Source organism: Artibeus jamaicensis, unplaced genomic scaffold (assembly GCF_021234435.1).
Source record: "Artibeus jamaicensis isolate MK-2021 breed Jamaican fruit bat unplaced genomic scaffold, CSHL_Jam_final contig_464, whole genome shotgun sequence".
Lineage (NCBI taxonomy): Eukaryota > Metazoa > Chordata > Mammalia > Chiroptera > Phyllostomidae > Artibeus > Artibeus jamaicensis.
Genome location: NW_026521842.1, coordinates 13,528,647 through 13,545,899, shown reverse-complemented (window position 1 = coordinate 13,545,899; position 17,253 = coordinate 13,528,647). Strand labels below are relative to the sequence as shown.

The following is a 17,253-nucleotide window of genomic DNA, read 5'->3' as shown; positions in this document are numbered from 1 at the left end:
TTTCAACATACGAATTTTGAGGGACAAAAGAATTTAGACCATAACAAAAGTGTTCCACAAGCAGAGGTTAACAAGGTCAAGCCCCTGATGTGGAAATAAGCATTTAACATGAAGGTCCATGTGGCTGAATTAAAATGTGGAAAGTGGGAGACTAAAAGGAGTCAAGAACTGGTCAAGGGTCAGATCATACAGGACTCTGTAGACCCTACAGATACATGTTATTAGGGAGAATTCTGATTCCAACCATGACTAGGAGTTTTCATTTTCACTAAAATAAAACAATAAACTCTAGATAAGATACATAAAATATCTTTGGAAGAGATTAGAAAGTAACCAATGCAGTCAGGAAATCAGGGGCAACATGCAATTTTTAAGAAAAGGAAAGTATATGGGGAATCCCCACTGCTGATTTTTTCCCGAGTGTACTGTCCAAACTGTGGCTCAAATTGAACCCATGCAGTAAGCAGCAATCTTACTGGGCTAAATGATACACAGGAGGAGTTCAGAGCCCCCCAAATGGCAGGAACTTAAGGGTCAAAATGCTGGAGGAGGAAACCACAGAGAAAGAGCCAAAAATCTATGAACAAATATCTCTTGTCACTGGCTGATTTCCTAAGCTGTGCAGGCACAGGGTGAGACATCAACAGATCCAGAAGAAAATAAGAGCCAATGGAACAATAAATAGGAAGAGATTTCAGTGTCCACATAAGAACTGAGGAAATAGAAATTAGAGTTAAACCCTGCTGAGGTACAGAGGCCTTAGCAAGTACCCGGGCTTTTAACTGAGACCTCAGAAGGTTTATATCCTAGGAATAAAGCCAGATTCTAGGAGAGGACATCTTAGGAACAAGGAACTTGCTCTTGGAAAAAGGGCAAAACTACATAAGCCAACTCTAATAAAATATATCTCAGTGGGGTCAGGGTGATCAACCAGTACTTTGTCTATAAGACCAGAAACTTTTTAGAGAAAGATAACATCATCCAGAGCTTCTACAAGTTTTAATCTGCATGATACAGCATTGAGTAAAAAATTTATGCTAAAAAGACAAAATTACACTAAATAACCAAAACAAACAAAAAAAGCCAACACACTCCTTATGACTCAGGTATTATTTAATGGAGACTTTATATCAGATGGAGACTTTTAAAATAACTGTTACGGAACATAAAAAAATAGATTAAAAAATTGTATTCTATACAAGTAAGCAAACATTCTAGAATTAAAATTCATTGAAGAACTTCAACAGGCCTGGCTGGTATGGCTTAGTGGATTATGTGCCGGCCTGAAAAGCAAAGGGTAGCCAGTTCAATTCCTGGTCAGGGCACATGCCTGGTTTGAGGGCCAGGTCCCTGGGGGGTGGGGGGGCACATGGGAGGCAACCACACAGTGATGTTTCTCTCCCTCTTCCTCTATGTCTAGGAATAAGTAAATAAAATCTTTAAAAAAAATAAAAATAAAGGATTTCAACAGGCTGGGTGTCTTAGTCTGTTTGGGTTGCTGTACAGAATACCATAGACTAGGTTAATAAGCAATAGAAATTACTTTCTCATAGTTCTGCATGCTGGAAAACCCAAGATCAAGGTGCCATCAGATTCAATGTTTAGTGAGAGCCCACTTCTTGGTTCATACACAGCTGTCTTCTTGCTGTAATGTCACATGGTAGAAGGATATCTGGGAACTCTCTGGGCTCTCTTTTTTTTTTTTTTTTTTTTAAAGATTTTATTTATTTATCTTTAGAGGGGAAGGGAAGGAGAGAAACATCAATGTATGGTTGCCTTAGGTACGTCCCCTGCTGGGAACTGGCCTGCAGGGAACCTGCCTGCAACCCTGGCATGTGCCCTGACTGGGAATCGAACCGCGATTGTCTGGTTCGCAGGCCCGCGCTCAACCCACTGAGCTACACCAGCCAGGGTGGGCTCTCTTTTATAAGGGAAGTAATCCCATTCACCAGGGCTCCATCCTCATGACCTGATCACCTCCCAAAGGCCCCACCATCATAACACTTGGGGGTTAAAATTTTAACATATGAATTTGGGGAAGGTACACAGATATTCAGTCTACACTACTGGACAGAATTACTGAAGGAAAGAGGTCAATAAAAAATATCCAAAGAAAGCAGAGAGGAAAAAAAAGAATATGATACACAGGACAGAAGTCAAAAGTTCTAACATACACATAATTCAACTCCCAAAAGGAAAAGAGAAAGAAAATGGTTCAGCTCAATATTTGAAAAGACAATATTTTGAATTTCTCAAAACCAATGAAAAATATCAACCTATAAGTAAGAAGTTCTGTGAACCCCAAGCAGATAAATATAAAAAATACCACATTTTCCAGTCAGGGCACATGCCTAGGTTGCAGGCCAGTTCCCAGCGGGGGACATACATTGAAATTTCTCTCCCTCTCTCCTTCCCTTCTCCTCTAAAGATGGATGAATGAAATCTTAAAAAACACATTTTGGCATGTCATCATGAAACTTCTGAAAATAAAAAAGAGAAAATCTTAAAAGCTGATAAAAGACACAATATATTCAATGGAGCAATAACAGTGACATCTAACTTTTCGGTAGAAACTAGAGGTCAGAAAACAGTGGAATGATGTAATTTAAATACTAAAAGAGACAAATTACGGCTAACCTAGAATTCTACAACTAAGGAAAATGTATTTCAAAACTGAAGGTCACTCTGGCCTGTATGGCTTGGTTGGTTGGAGTGTTGTCCTGTGCACTGTGCACTTAAGGGTTGTGGGTTGGATTCCCAGTCTTTTCCTCTTCTTGCATCCTTCAACTTTAGTCTCCTGGATCGAAAAACACTAATGGGAGGCCAGTAGACAAAAGGAGTCTGAGAAATGCAGTTTTTAGAATTTAGACCCTTAGGTCTGAGAATAAACAAATGACCAGGCCCTGGCTGGAGTGGCTCAGTGGACTGAGCACTGGCCTGTGAAGGAAAGGGTAGCTGGTTCTATTCCCAGTCTGGGTACATGCCTGGGTTGTGAACCAGGTCCCCAGTAGGGGGCACACAAAAAGCAACCACACATTGATGTTTCTATGTTTCTCTCCCTCACTTCCTGTCTTTAAAAAAAAAAAAAAAAAAAGAAGAAGACACAAACACCCTGGGGGGCTCATGAGAGGCTAACGGTCAGCTTCCTGTTAGCAACAGTTATTGCTAGCTTAAGCCTCAACCACCTTATCAATTTAAATAAGATGTCAGATCCAAGGTAACTGTAATACCCAAACCTAGTACTGCATGAAATAAGAAGTTTACCAGGCTGGGATTATAGCCCTCTCCCAAGAAGCAAACATGTCCCCGCCTCTGCTGGCGGTCAGAGACAAAAGATACCAGGAGCTATTTAATGTGATAGGTTCTTTATTTTTGCATTGAGATCAAAATATAAAACACACAAACATTGAAACACACTAACAAAGATCCTACTGTCCCGTTTTCAAAGCAGGTAAAAGGATATATACAACAAGATATTTTCAACCTTAGAGACAGCAATGACGAAACATGGTAGGAAGAGCGGGGTGCTGTACAGGAACGGGTCTACCAGGACTGCAGAGTCTGGGTCTACAATCTCCTGACAGCTGCGGTGTTGGAGGGTGGCTAAAGGTGAGGTTGTTTTTTTTTTCCTTTGAAGAAATCAGTCACATGAATTTGTTTCTAAAACATACAAATTTATTGCAGAAATGCAAGAATTGGCAAGAAGTGAGATTCACCCAATGTCTCTGGTAGTACGTCCCTTGGCTGCTGTGCTTAGGCAACTCAATCAGCATCCCTTGAGTGTACTTCAAGGCTAGTCAAATACTACTGCTGCCCAAGAAAAAGGGCAGCCAGGGTTTGAACATCTGCATCCCTCTCTGTGACAATCTACTGAAACCAGATGTGTTCTGCTTTTTCTTAATTCAAATCCCATTCTGCCATTGAAGCTCTAGGCCTGGGCAAATGAACTATTACCTTACCAAAAGGAGTATCTCCTCTGAGAAAAGGAGGCTCTTTCCCAGGCCTTGAAAACTGGCCTTTCAAAAAAATCCCTAAAATAGAAGGCCACTCTGTAAAAGGCACAACTAGAAATTGGAACTCTGGGGAAATCTACTGCAATAACCCCCTGCTAGAGAGAAATGCTGGAAATGGCTCAGAAACTGACAGGTCATAACTACTTGAAAATAAAAACAGTAACATTTCTATAACAATTATTTAAGAAAATCATACTCCTGAGCCCTCCACTGGAAAAAAGTGCAGTGCCCAAATTTGGACAATCCAGAGTTTAAAAAAACGTTAATGGGCATCTCCTGCAACTCACAGGTATCCAACCACTATTACCTTCCTGAGAATAACTGCTCACTGACACTTTTAGAAAAGATCAGGAAGGGAGGCAAATCAAAAGAACTTGGAATTGAACATTATTTTTACAGAGGGAAGGCTTTACACGCTCAAGAACAGCCCCTCACTCAGAAGGGGTGGCTTTATTCATGTAGGAACTCTTTTGGAACAGAAGAAACAAGCCCTTCTCCTGTTTGCAGCACGGCAGCAGTCTGAGCAACTTCTCTTTTGTAAGTCTCTTTTAGTTAGTCCATCCATCAGTCCTGATATGATCCTAGGAGATTCAAGAGCTTTAACATATCACTCACTCATCTTTTCCTATTGACATGGAAAAGGAATGGTCCACTCCTGAGATCCTAGGCTGGCTAGAGGGGAGGAAAAAAAAAAGCTTCCCCACTGCTCAAATACCTGCACTCTTTCCTTGGCTTTCACAATCCAATGAATTTAATGCACTCGGCATTAGGAAAGTTGTCCGTAGCTCACCAGCTGCCTCCATCACGGGGCATACCAATATCCTAACACTGCACAACTGGAACATAACTGTGGTTGCCAAAGTAAACCAGATGTGCTCTATTATACACTTCTGTGGGGATGAAACCAAGTTACTAAAAGGTTGTCAACCCAGAAGGTCAGAATGAGATCAAATCCTATGCAAGTTATAGTGCCCTCTTGTGTTCAACTGAAGACTTCTGCATCCACGCAGCATCAAATGTTTAGTCCCTTCAGGGACATAGGCATTCCCAAACCAAATAGCCCATGTGACAAGACTACTCAAGCAGGGGCTACAAAATGGATGGTGGACAATCATATCCTAAAAAACTGCTGGAAGGTACCCTCTGTGGTCCAGCAGACAGTCATACTAATCTAAAGAAACATTGTTTCCAAAAGTTCTAGGCCACAGACAAGTAGGGAACTTGCTCAAGGCTGTTAGGTGCTAGTAAATAACAGTGAACATTAACCAGGAGCATGCCTTGTAAGTTTTAAGACCAGGGTCACTCCCACTTGTAGATCTGAACCATCTTCTCTGTTAAGGTAGCCAAGTAGCTGCTATGGTTTGCCTCAAAAGGGCAGATGTCCAAGACAGGCTGATCAGTCGGCAGATCCTGCAGCAAGGAGCCACTGCCAGCATCCCAAAGCTAAAAAAGACAAAATAAAAGATAAAGTCATTTAATTCAGTTGGGAAATTTGCTTTCTTTCCCATCAACTTTGAAAGAGATGCAGAGAGAGCATCTCAAAGGTTGTATAAAATCAACACACCTGACATGATCCAGGTATGGCCTCGCCTACTGTAATAAGCAATTAGTTCACCTCTCAGTGAATCTTAATACCAAGCCTACCTAGCAGCCATCCCTTCAATATGTGCTGGGTAGTCTTTTAGGGACAATAGGACAATGTCCTTGTCCTTATAAAACCTATCTTTTTAAAAATTAACTTAAAATATTATTTATGTTATTTAAGCCCTGACTGGTGTAGCTCAGTGGACTGAGCGCAGGTCTGCGAACCAGAGGATCGCAGTTCAATTCCCAGTCAGGGTACATACCTGGGTTGCAGGCCAGTTCCCAGCAAGGAAAGCACTAGAGGCAACCATACATTGATTTTTCTCTCCCTCTCTCCTTCCCCTCTAAAGATAAATAAAATATTTAAAAATATATTATTTATGCAATTTAGAACTTATCTTCTAACTAGTGTTTTTTAAAAAAAACTTTTTATTGTGAAAAATTTAAAGTATTAAAAAGTAGAATAGTATACTGAGCAACCCATTACCCAGCTGATTAAGCTTTTACTATACCAACCTTATCAATTCTATTTTTTCTTTTCCAATTTCATGTCATTTTACCCTTATATACTTATTTTTTACAATATTTTATTTAGTTTTTAGAGAGAAGGGATGAAGAAAAGGTAGGGAAAAATCAAGGTGTGGATGCTTTTCAAATGCCCCCTACTGGGCACCTGGCCCGCAACCCAGGCATGTTCCCTAGACGGGGAATCCAAATAGCAACCCTTTGGTTTGCAGGCCAGCACTCAATCCACTGAGCCACACCAGCTAGGCCTACCCTTATATACTTAAGCCCTGGATTAAGGTTCAAGAACATCTCATAAAAGGTGCCCTGTGCTTCATCATATTGCCTTGCATCGAGAGGCAAATTATTCCTGAAAAGCCCACTTACAGTGATGCTAAGGCTGATCTACATGTTCAGGTGTTAACAGGCTGACCCCTGCATCTTGAAATTCCCCGCCAACCCTTCATCTACTGGATTCACCCAGGATTAAGAGAGCAGATGCCCGAAAAATTATTTTATACGGGGTTTCAGTGGTCCTTTTTTTTAAGGTTGAAAATATGGCCCATGGAACACTTTAGGTTACATAAAAGAATGAGGTGAATCCACAGATATTGAAATGGAAAAGTAACCACGACAGGAAGTTAAACGGGAAAAGCGCAAGCCACATAGCAATATGTAAAGTGTGACTTGTATAAAAAATAAACTAAGCAACATAAACACACACACAAATTTGCAGAGATGTAATTATAGAGAACTTTGGCTTTTTGCTTTACATATTTTACATAAAAAATAACAGGCTCACCAGGGCAGAATTTGATGCTTCATCGCCAGTACACACCAGGATGCTGCCACTCTTCCCTGGGTGTTGGAAAATAGCACTTTTGGTCAGCAGTTTGCAAGTGGGTCCCCCCTGGAATGTCTGCACAGGATGGCAGGAGCAGACTGGCTCTCCAGCTTCATCCAGCTTGTAGGACATCTCCATCAGCACACTTCGTAAGGTATTATGATTTTTATCTATGAGACAGAAAAAGTGTTGCTCCACAGAGATAGTCCAAATAACAAGTACCTCAGACACTTATAACCTAGCTGAGTGGAAAAGCCACAATTAAACCATCAAGATAGCTACAAAGCAAACATAATAATAAGAACAAACATAGCACAAATGACATCCAGAGCCCTAGCCTAGTAGATTAAGTTATCTACAATAGGTTCTGCCCATGAGAGAAACATTCTGAGAATGGGCTATCATTTTTAGGAAAGTCACTGTATCTTGCCAGACCTCTGCTTGGGTTTTAACAGTCTGACTACAATTATTTTTCCTTTCCCCAGTGGGGACCCCATTAGCCCTGCAACTGTATACTTTTACAAAGTGTAACTGTATTATAAAAGGGGAAACATACATCTGTGCTTCTGCTGAAAGGCAAACAAAAGCTTGAAAACAAAATGGAACACCCAAGTTTTCTATGTCACACACAGTGCATTAGTCTTGGAGACAGAGGACCTATAAGATGACTAAGAACTGAAAGGGTCAGAAGACTCTGCTGAGTCAACTTCTCAGCTCAAAAAAAATTCTAATGATTACATCTACCCACAACTAGTAAAAGTACAGCACTTTGATGACTATCTCTGATGAAAGAGATATCATCAGTATCCAACCATCAGTATAGCTCATTGACATAGTTTCATACCTTTCAGGCTAGAAAGAACCTATGAATTTAAGCATAGATGATTGTTGGGGGTGCACCCTAGTTCTGCAGGCAGTGAGAAGTTCAGCTAGCAAAGCCCACACAACCATGGTTGTCCATCTACTCTCCACTTAACTATGTTGGCCCCAAGTAAGAAGGAACAGCTGATGCCCTAGTCTGGGCCCTATAGGGCTGCCTTCATCTGGGCCTCTCTCTTAGGTGAGGAGCAGGGAAAAGACATGAAAGTGATCTGAGTGGCTCAATAGCCTCAAAAGCAGGCCTCCTTATTCCATTACTGTTCTAAGTCCTAGGAGCTCCTAAAGTGGCTGATTTACTTCCAGGGAGTAAGTACCTAGCAGAATCTGTACTAGTTCACACAAGGGAGGAGCAAGAAGGCAGGCTGTACACAGAAACTTGGGGTCATCATCCTCACTGTAGTAGTTAAGAGCTACTAGTCTGAGGGGCTTAGCAGTACTACTGAAGGATAAGGAAAACTCTCCTTTCCTCTCTTCCACAAATATGTTCCCGAACAAATCACAGGTAGTCCCATGAGGGCATCCCAACACTCACCGGGCCTATAGGTTACCAGACAGTGTCGGGTGCTGCTCTCTGTCTGAAAGTCTATGCAGCCCCCTGGCTCTATGGGTAGCACATGAGGCCGGTGAGAAGAGCCCGTTTTTAGCTCCCAGAAGGAAGCATTCTCCAAGGTTCCAGCCAACACTCCGCCATATGGAAACACAGCCGAGGCAGCTCTGGGTATGTATGACAGGGACACCAGTGGGCACCTGAAGGGAGAGAAAGGAGCCCACACCTCACATTCTAATACTTGGATTATTCCAGATCCCACTACGAAGAACCGCCTTGAGCACATTTCTACCTCCATAAAAGGGTTTAAAAACCTTCTGTGAGTCATTATTCTCTGACATCTCATAAAAACTACCAACCTACTCTGTAGAAATAAAAGGACATACATATAATATTCTACATCCAATTTTGGAAGGGACACAATATGGTCTAAAAGTAATGAAAAAAATGGACTAATATTAGTACAAGATAACAATTATCAGAAAATTTGACTAGTATGAGCTTCTGGAAATGGAGTTAGTCACATACATAGGAAAAGTCAGAAAAGAAACACAGCTTTATACATCTAAATAAAACTTCCAAGCTGCAATTGCCAGACCCCCTCATTTAAAATATATCCCCCCAAGCAACTACATTTTAATTTATAAACAGGATCATTTCTTTAGGTGTTTTCTACATCTCTTTTCTGCAAGTGTATGATCAATATGCCAAGAACTGCCTCAGAATATTAGCTTACAGACTATGTTTCTACGAACTTTTTTCTGCTAAAGTTGCCAAAGCACTCTGCCTTCTTTCTTTGTGAAATATTTTATTCAAATATTTTTAGAAAGAGGGAAAAAGAGGGAGAAAGAAAAAAAGAGAAACATTTATGTGCCAGAGAAACACTGATTGTTGCCTCTTGCAAGCCCCCAACTGGGGACCTAGCCTGCAACCCAGGCATGTGCCCTGACCAGGGATCAAACCTGCAACCCTGGTGGTATTGGGACAATGCTCTAATCAACTGAGCTACCGGGCCAGCGCTGCCATCTTACTTCATTTCCCAGTTAGCTAACCAAAAGCAAACTAAAATCAAGACAATACAGTTCCGGCCAAGATGGAGGCATAGGTGGAAACACTGTACCTCCTCACACAACCAAGTTTAAAGACAACAAAGTTTTAGTAACAAAAACGCAGCCAAAACACAGAAAATTGAACTGTATGGAAGTCCGACAACAATGAACCATTTAGCTAGACAGAGGAACGGAGTCAGCGGCAGAGTTGGTCGCACAGGAGAGATAGGCCGGACCGACCCAGAAGCGCAGGCCATGGTTGTTGGATCCCAGGGGTGGGGTGGCAATGGGTGAACACAGTGAGGGTGCAAGGCGGCTGGCTGCCCGAGGTCACACATTTGCCTGCAGATAAACCAAGCGAAGGAGTGAGCAGTGAGACAGACTGCGCAGGCTAGAGCCCCAGTGACAGGAATCACAGCCTGAAAGCACCAACTGGAAAGACTTTCGGGGTCAAGGCGCCGGGAGAAGCTCCCTGGCTCCCAGAGAGTTTGTTGGAGAAACCCACAGGATCCTGGAGAATACACAGGCCCACACACCTGGGTGCCAGCAGCAGGGGGTCCAGGTTTGCTAGCAGGAAGCAGCAGAGGGGACCGAAATCCAAGAGAGAGCAGAACAAATGCCACTGCCCCTCTCTGACCCCGCCCCCACATACAGCGCCACAAACCAGCAACTGGGGCACCCCACCCTCGTGAACACCTAACGCTTTGCCCCTCATAAGTAACAGGCACGTACAGACCAAAAGATTATAGCTCAAGAACAGCTCGAAGCCCCAGAGCCAATAATTCTAAGTGACCAAGAGATAGCCAGCCTTTCAGACACACTGTTCAAAACACTGGTGATCAGGATGCTCACAGACCTGGTTGATTTTAGTCATGAATTAGAGGAACAAATGAAGGCTAAACTAATTGAAATGAAGGGAAATGCACAGGAAACCAATAGTAATGGAAAGGAAACGAGGACTCAAATCAAAGGAATGGACCAGAAGGAAGAAAAAAAAATGGCCAAACAAAAAAAAAATGAAGAAACAAGAATTCAAAAAAATGAGGAGAGGCTTAGGAACCTCCAGGACATCTTTAAACTCTCCAACATCCAAATTATAGGGGTACCAGAAGGGGAAGAGGAAAACCAACAAGTGGAAAACTTACTGGAACAAATAATAAAGGAGAATTTCCCCAACCTGGCAAAGGAAATAGACTTCCAGGAAGTCCAGGAAGCTCAGAGAGTCCCAAAGAAGTTGGACCCAAGGAGGAACACACCAAGGCACATCATCATTACACTATCCAAGATTAAAATGAAGGAGAGAATCCTAGAAGCAGCAAGAGATAAGGGGACAGTCACCTACAAAGGAGTTCCCATCAGACTGTCAGCTGATTTCTCAAAAGAGACTTTACAGGCAAGATGGGGCTGGAAAGAAGTATTCCAAGTCATGAAATCCAAAGACCTACAACCAAGATTGCTCTATCCAGTAAACTTTCATTTAGAATGGAAGGGCAGATCAAGTGCTTCTCAGATAAGGTCAAGTTCAAGGAGTTCATCATCACCAAGCCCTTATTATATGAAATGTTAAAGGGACTTACCTAAGAGAAAAAATATGAACAGTGAAAGGACAGCAAACTCAACAGTTATTAACAACCACACCGAAAACAAAAGCAAACTAAGAGGACAGCTAGATCCGGAGTGGAACCGTAGAAATGGAGATCTCATGGAGGGTTAGCAGTAGGGGAATGGGAGGAGGAAAAGGGGGGAGAAGGTACAGAGAATAAGTAGCATAGATGCTAGGTAGAAAATAGATGGGGGGGGGGGCAAGAATAGTATGGGAAATATAGAATCTAAAGAACTTGTGACACATGGACATAAATGAAAGGGGGGAGCAAATGGTGGGGAAGGGGTGTGGATGGGAATGAAGGGGGGGAACTAGGACAACCGTAACGGCATAATCAATAAAATATATTTTTAAAAAAAGACAATACACACAAACATTATTTCCCTGCTATTTGCATTATTTTATTACCTACTCTATGTGGGTCCCTCTACATCAATGGCAGTTACTTTGCCTGGATTTCACATCTGTGTAAGTTACATCAATTACCTTCAGGCCCACTGACCACAAACATCGCTGAAGCATGAGTGCACTCCATCCAAATGAAAAGAAAACCATAAATTGTTGAGCCTAGGTTTCAGTGAGTAATTATTACTGTAGTGATATCTTTATATTTAGATCCCTCTTTTAATATATATTCATATTACAAATGGAATAAAAGTGTCTCTTAGGACACTTGTCATTTTGGTCCAGGCCATAAACCCCATTCTCCTTTTGAGACCTTTATGCCGCCAGCAGAGCATTATGGCCAAGAGGGGTTCAACATATTCTGAAGAGCCACAGTGGTGCTGGTAGCCACCCACCCTCAGAACTTGAACTGACTTCACAAACTCCCAACTCTGTAACTGCATTATAAATAAGTCATGGTAACATGGAATCCTTAGATCAAGTTGGTTTAGCTGTGGATTAGGGAAGTCTTAAATCACCTTTTATCGGACTACCTTTTACTGCTTTCTTCCTGGGTGTTAGACATGTGGCTACAAAAGCAACTGTGTGCTGACCATATTTTATAGATGAAGATCACAATATGACAAAATTCCACAGCTCATACCAAGTGGAGCTGGGTACCGAATGTAGATCTGACTTCATTTTGCCATGCTGGGTGATGAGTTATTCTATGAAGCTGGTTATACCTGGTACCAGATCATTCTACTATGTAAAATAACATGAACATAAACATACACTCTAAGGATCTTTCTGATTCTTAAGTGAGAATAGATCAGTGGATTCAGAGAGAACTGGCCTCTGTGAGGAATTATGACCAACCATGAAACACTCTTGGAAAGAGAGGATTAATACAGTAATTGTCCAAGAGAAAGAGGCTGCCTACAGGAAATAAGTGAGTGGCTCCCTACCTGGCTTTCTGAGGTATTAATTCCTGGACATAACAACTCGTGTTTCGAAGGTCATATACCAGAATTGAACCATTGACGAGTCCAGCATAGATGTAATTGTTTTCATCAAGACACCAGCAGCAGCTCCAGACAGCCCGTCCGGCATTGTAAGTCTGGACCACTGTATTTGTGTCCAGGCTGTGGAATTACAAGAGACTTTTACGACTATGTGTTAAGAAAATCAAACATATATTATTATTTTCATGCTGATCACTTAAGAATACACCCCCACACATAAACTATTCCTCTAAGGACTGCCCAAATAACTCCTTATGATTCCATAATATTTTGGGGGGGCGGGGGGGTAGGGAGCACATGGGTTCTCCTCTTGAGCTGTAAGGAAGAGTAGATTAAAGGAACATAGACACAGCACATTTCCACTGTATTTTCATTACATTCTCCATAGTTATTTACTACATTGGTTATGCTATTTCATGTTGAAAATATAAGAAAAATAAAAATAAATTACAGTCCAACCAACCAGAGGTAGTAATTAATAATCTTTGGTACTCAAATTCCTCATTTTTAACACTGGAAAAAAAAGTCACAGCATGTATATATATATTTACAAATATATTATTTACATATATATGTAAAACATTAACAGTACATTAAGCTGAAGCATTCTTGCAAAGTCAAAATGTTTCTAAGTGTGCTATCACGATGTCCCTTGGATTTAGATGCAGAAATTAAAGAGGAAGCCAACTATCAGACATCTAATGAGAACCACTTCCAATGAGAGAAGTCATCACATGCACAAGGAGGGTGAGCTCCAGTAACGCACTTTTGTTAGGCAGAATGATCCAGGTAATAGACCAGGAATAAGCAGTCCTAACCTGGTACGGTGAATCCACAGTGTCACTTTATCATCTCAAGGGTGTTAATTCTTATCTGCATAGCTTAACAGTCATTTTGTAAACTTTTAAAAGTAGATGAGGGGGAAACAAACAGAAAAACCCACCAAATAAATAAAATAAAAATAAACACAAACAAATCAAATCTAAGCTAAGGCCATCGTAACACAAATATTAATTTCCATGCTATTTAACATTAAACAGCCCAAGTTTTACCTTCCTCCCCAAAGTACTCACCTGGTCAGTTTAATAGTGTTGTCTAGGGAAGCAGAGAGAAGTAAGCCATTGGACCGATTGCTGAAAGCCAGTCCACGGATCTGTTTGCTATGCATGGGAATGTACTGACTGCTTTTCATGTCGGCAGTACTGAACATCTTAACACCAAAACCTGCCGAAGATAAGAGTGAGATACTTCATTGATGGTCAACCTAGGGGAAGCTATCTTTCCAAGTTGCTCCTTTGTCCACCTTCCTTAACAAGTACAGTATGATCCTAGGAAAAAGTAAAAAAAAAAAAATCCTGGGGTTATAACTTATTATAAAAAGTATATTCCACTTCAAATATCAAAAGGTATCTGATAAACCACTGTATAAACACACAATGGAATATTACCCAGTAATAATAAGGAATAAACTAACATACAAAATAATACAAATGAATCTCAAAAAACTTAACTCTGAATGGTGCCAGACTGCCCCTCCACCAAAATAATACTATTTATGTGAAATTCTAGAACATGTAATCTAATCTATAGTGACAGAAAGTCCATCAATTGTTGCCTGGGGATGCGAAAACAAAGGGACAGGTCAGAAGATGATTGCGAGCACATGAGAAAACTTCCGGCATGACAGATACTACCATATCTTGATTGCAGTAATGGTTTCCAGGGTTGTATACATACCGTATATTAAAACTCATCAAATGATACACTTAAGTATGTATAGCTTCTTTTATATTAATTATACTTTAATAATGCTGCTGAGAGGGAGAGAGTGCAAGACGGTGAGTGTGCTGGAGATCCTATTCTACTTAAAACAGAAACATTCAAGGTGCATTAAACAATAAAGAATGGACGAAGTGCTTGAGCAAGGGAAAACAAAGAAAAATATACACAATTGGACTACATCAACCTAAAAAGTTTTTGCATAGCAAAGGAAGCCATCAACAAAAGAAAAGACAACCTACTGCATGGGAGAACATATTTGCCAATGATGCATTTCATAAGAGGCTAGGATTCCAAATTTATGAAGAACCCATATAACTCAACACCAAAAAAAACAAACAATCCAATTAAAAAGTGGGCAGAGGAGCCCTGGCCGGTGTGGTTTGGTTGGAACGTCAGCAATACACCGAAAGGATACAACCAGTTTCTCTCTCTCCCTCTCCCCACTTCCTCTCTCTCTAACTGCAAGTCTTCAGGTGAGGATAAAAAAAGGGCAGAAGACCTGACTGGATACTTCTCCAAAGAGAATATATAGACAGCTAACAGACATACGAAAAAATGCTCAATGTCATTAATCATGACAGAAATGCAAATTAAAATCACAAGATATTACCTCACACCTGTCAGAATGGCAATGGATAAACCAACAAACTGTGCTGGCAAGCATGTGGAGAGAAGGGAACCCTAGTGCATTGGTGAGAATAACTGGTGTAGCCACTGTGGAAAGTAGTATGAAGTTACCTCAAAAAATCAAAAATGAAACTGCCTTGTGACCCAGCCTTCTATTCTTATATTTGCCTTATATTCTTTGGGTATATATCCAAAGAAACCCATAACACTAATTTGAAAGAATATATGCACCCTTATATTCACTGCAGCGTTGTTTACAACAGCTGAGATATGGAAGCAACCCAACAGCCCAAAAGACAAGTAGATTAAAAAGTTGTGGTACTGCCCTGGCTGGTGTAGCTCAGTGGATTGAGTGGGAGAACACATCTGTCAATGATGCATTTGGTTAGCAAGCCTGCAAACCAAATAACCGCGGTTCGATTCCCACCCAGGACACATGCCTGGGTTGCAGGCCAGTTCCCAGCAGGGGATGCACAAGAGGCAACCATACATTGGTATTTTTCTCCCTCTCTTCTTCCCATCCCCTCTAAAGAGAAATCAAATAAAATCTTTTAAAAAGTTGTGGTAAATAGTGTTGAAGCATTTGATGGAACTTCTAAGGGGGAGATAAAAGATATCAGGCTAAGGACAGGGACCTGAGAGTTGGCAAAAATCACATGATGAAGACAGTAGAAAGAAACATCAACATTTAGAAATAATTTGGGCACATGAGGAGATTGGGTTTTCAACATTAGAACAATGTAGAATTAACTTTAAAATCATAAAATATAAGAATATTAGTATACTATTGATAAAATAATGCATATATTCCAAAATTCTTTTCATTTGGAATCTGTCAATTTGAACACTCCTGAAAATAAGTATTAAAAAAAATTTTTTTAAATCCTCATGTCAGAAAATGTTTATTGATTTTAGAGCGGGGGGAGGAAAGAAGAAAGGCAGAAAGGGGGGAGAGGGAGGAAGGGGAATGGGGAGGGGAAGGGAAGAGAGGTGGGAAGAAAGAAATATTAACTGGTTGCCTCCCATCTGCACCCCAACCAGGGATCAAACCTGCAACCTAGGTATGTGCCCTGACCAGGAATCGAACCCATCACCTTTTGGTTCACAGGACAATGCTCCAACCAACTGAGCCACCCAGCCAGGGCTTAAATCTTGTTTTAATTTGAATTAACCCTCCAGGTACTGTTTTTTTTGTGAAACATTTCTAGTCTAAAACAAATCTGTAACTTCAGTGGGACATATAGAACACATAGTCCTCCTTGGACTACACCATTAGCGCTCACTTCCAAGTACCTCATATCCTCTTACTTTGTCATGGATGTTCATATTTCTGACCTCGCAGTGAATAAATTTACAGAATGAAGTCAAAAGACAGTAAAGACACCTTTAAAGTACCCTAAAATATTTGCATGAACAGGAAACTGCAAAAAAAGCTAATCTTGCCCTGACTAGTGTGGCTCAGCTGGTTGGGTGTTGTTCCACAAAGTGGAAGTTGGCCAGTTCAATTCCTAGTTGGGGTACGTATGAGAGGTAACCAACCGATGTGTCTCTCTTTCTCCCTTCCTTCTACTCTCTTTAAAAGTAAGTAAAATCTTTTAAAAAAGAAAAAATGTGATTTGGTGGCTGTGGACAGTGTTCACCCACTAGTGAGTCCTGGGTTCTCCAAAAAAGGGAGAAGAGAAATAAATGGAGTCCAATAATAAACATGAGAGCTGAGGCTCCAGACTGTTCACCTGGAAGGAAGGTGGCCTGAGGAGAAGGTTGTGAAACTACCAGGCAGCTCAGAGAATCACAGTAGGACATAGTTCGGCAGTTTCCACTCTGAGATACCGTGAAAGTCTTCTGGAAACAGTACTTGTGTGGGCGCGAGCTGCTTTGGGATGCTGCTTGGGAGCCCCTGAAACGCCGTAATAGCTTATCCCGATGTTGCAGAATAAGTTTTTGCAAGTCCTAAAATGAAAAAGATTTTGTAAATGTAAGCTTTTTCATTTGTTATTCCCGTCCTGCAAAATTTCTTGATCGAATACAAGGAGGTTTCTTATCCATTGTATGAAAATGTTAACACACATGCTAGAGAACTACTGCAGTTTTTTAGTACTGGCAACAAGCAAATGAAATAAAGAGAGCACAGAATCATAAATGGCAGGGTTGAAAGTCATTTTTGTTTAAAACCATCATTTTACTGGTAAATTCAGAAAGGTGAAATGACTTGTTTTGGATTATTTGGTTTAATTTTTTTTTAATTCAGATTGTAGTAGAATTCATCAAAAAGCATATACGCTTTGGACAAACGCCCTAATCAGAAATAAAGAGCTGGTCATGTTTACTTGCTGAAAAACTTGATAAATCCTATTTGTATCTGAGATGAGCCTTAGTAATATTCAGGTTACTTTTCAGTTCCTATCCCAAAAG

At 40.8% G+C, this 17,253-nt stretch overlaps 1 protein-coding gene across 4 annotated transcripts in view; it reads right to left on the bottom strand.

Annotated features, from left to right (window-relative positions):
- Positions 1-3,348: 3,348 nt before the first annotated feature.
- The window catches only part of RFWD3 (ring finger and WD repeat domain 3), a 38,208-nt gene continuing 24,303 nt past the window's right edge, over positions 3,349-17,253 (bottom strand). For all 4 annotated transcript variants that reach the window (XM_053666693.1, XM_037144770.2, XM_053666692.1 and 1 more), the window contains exons 8-13: positions 16,575-16,791; positions 13,506-13,656; positions 12,376-12,552; positions 8,357-8,571; positions 6,904-7,115; positions 3,349-5,456 (exon numbers count right to left, since the gene is read on the bottom strand). In XM_053666693.1, the coding sequence (XP_053522668.1) occupies positions 5,313-5,456; positions 6,904-7,115; positions 8,357-8,571; positions 12,376-12,552; positions 13,506-13,656; positions 16,575-16,791 (1,116 nt within the window). In that variant the 3' untranslated portion in view covers positions 3,349-5,312. The remainder of the gene's footprint in view (positions 5,457-6,903; positions 7,116-8,356; positions 8,572-12,375; positions 12,553-13,505; positions 13,657-16,574; positions 16,792-17,253) is intronic.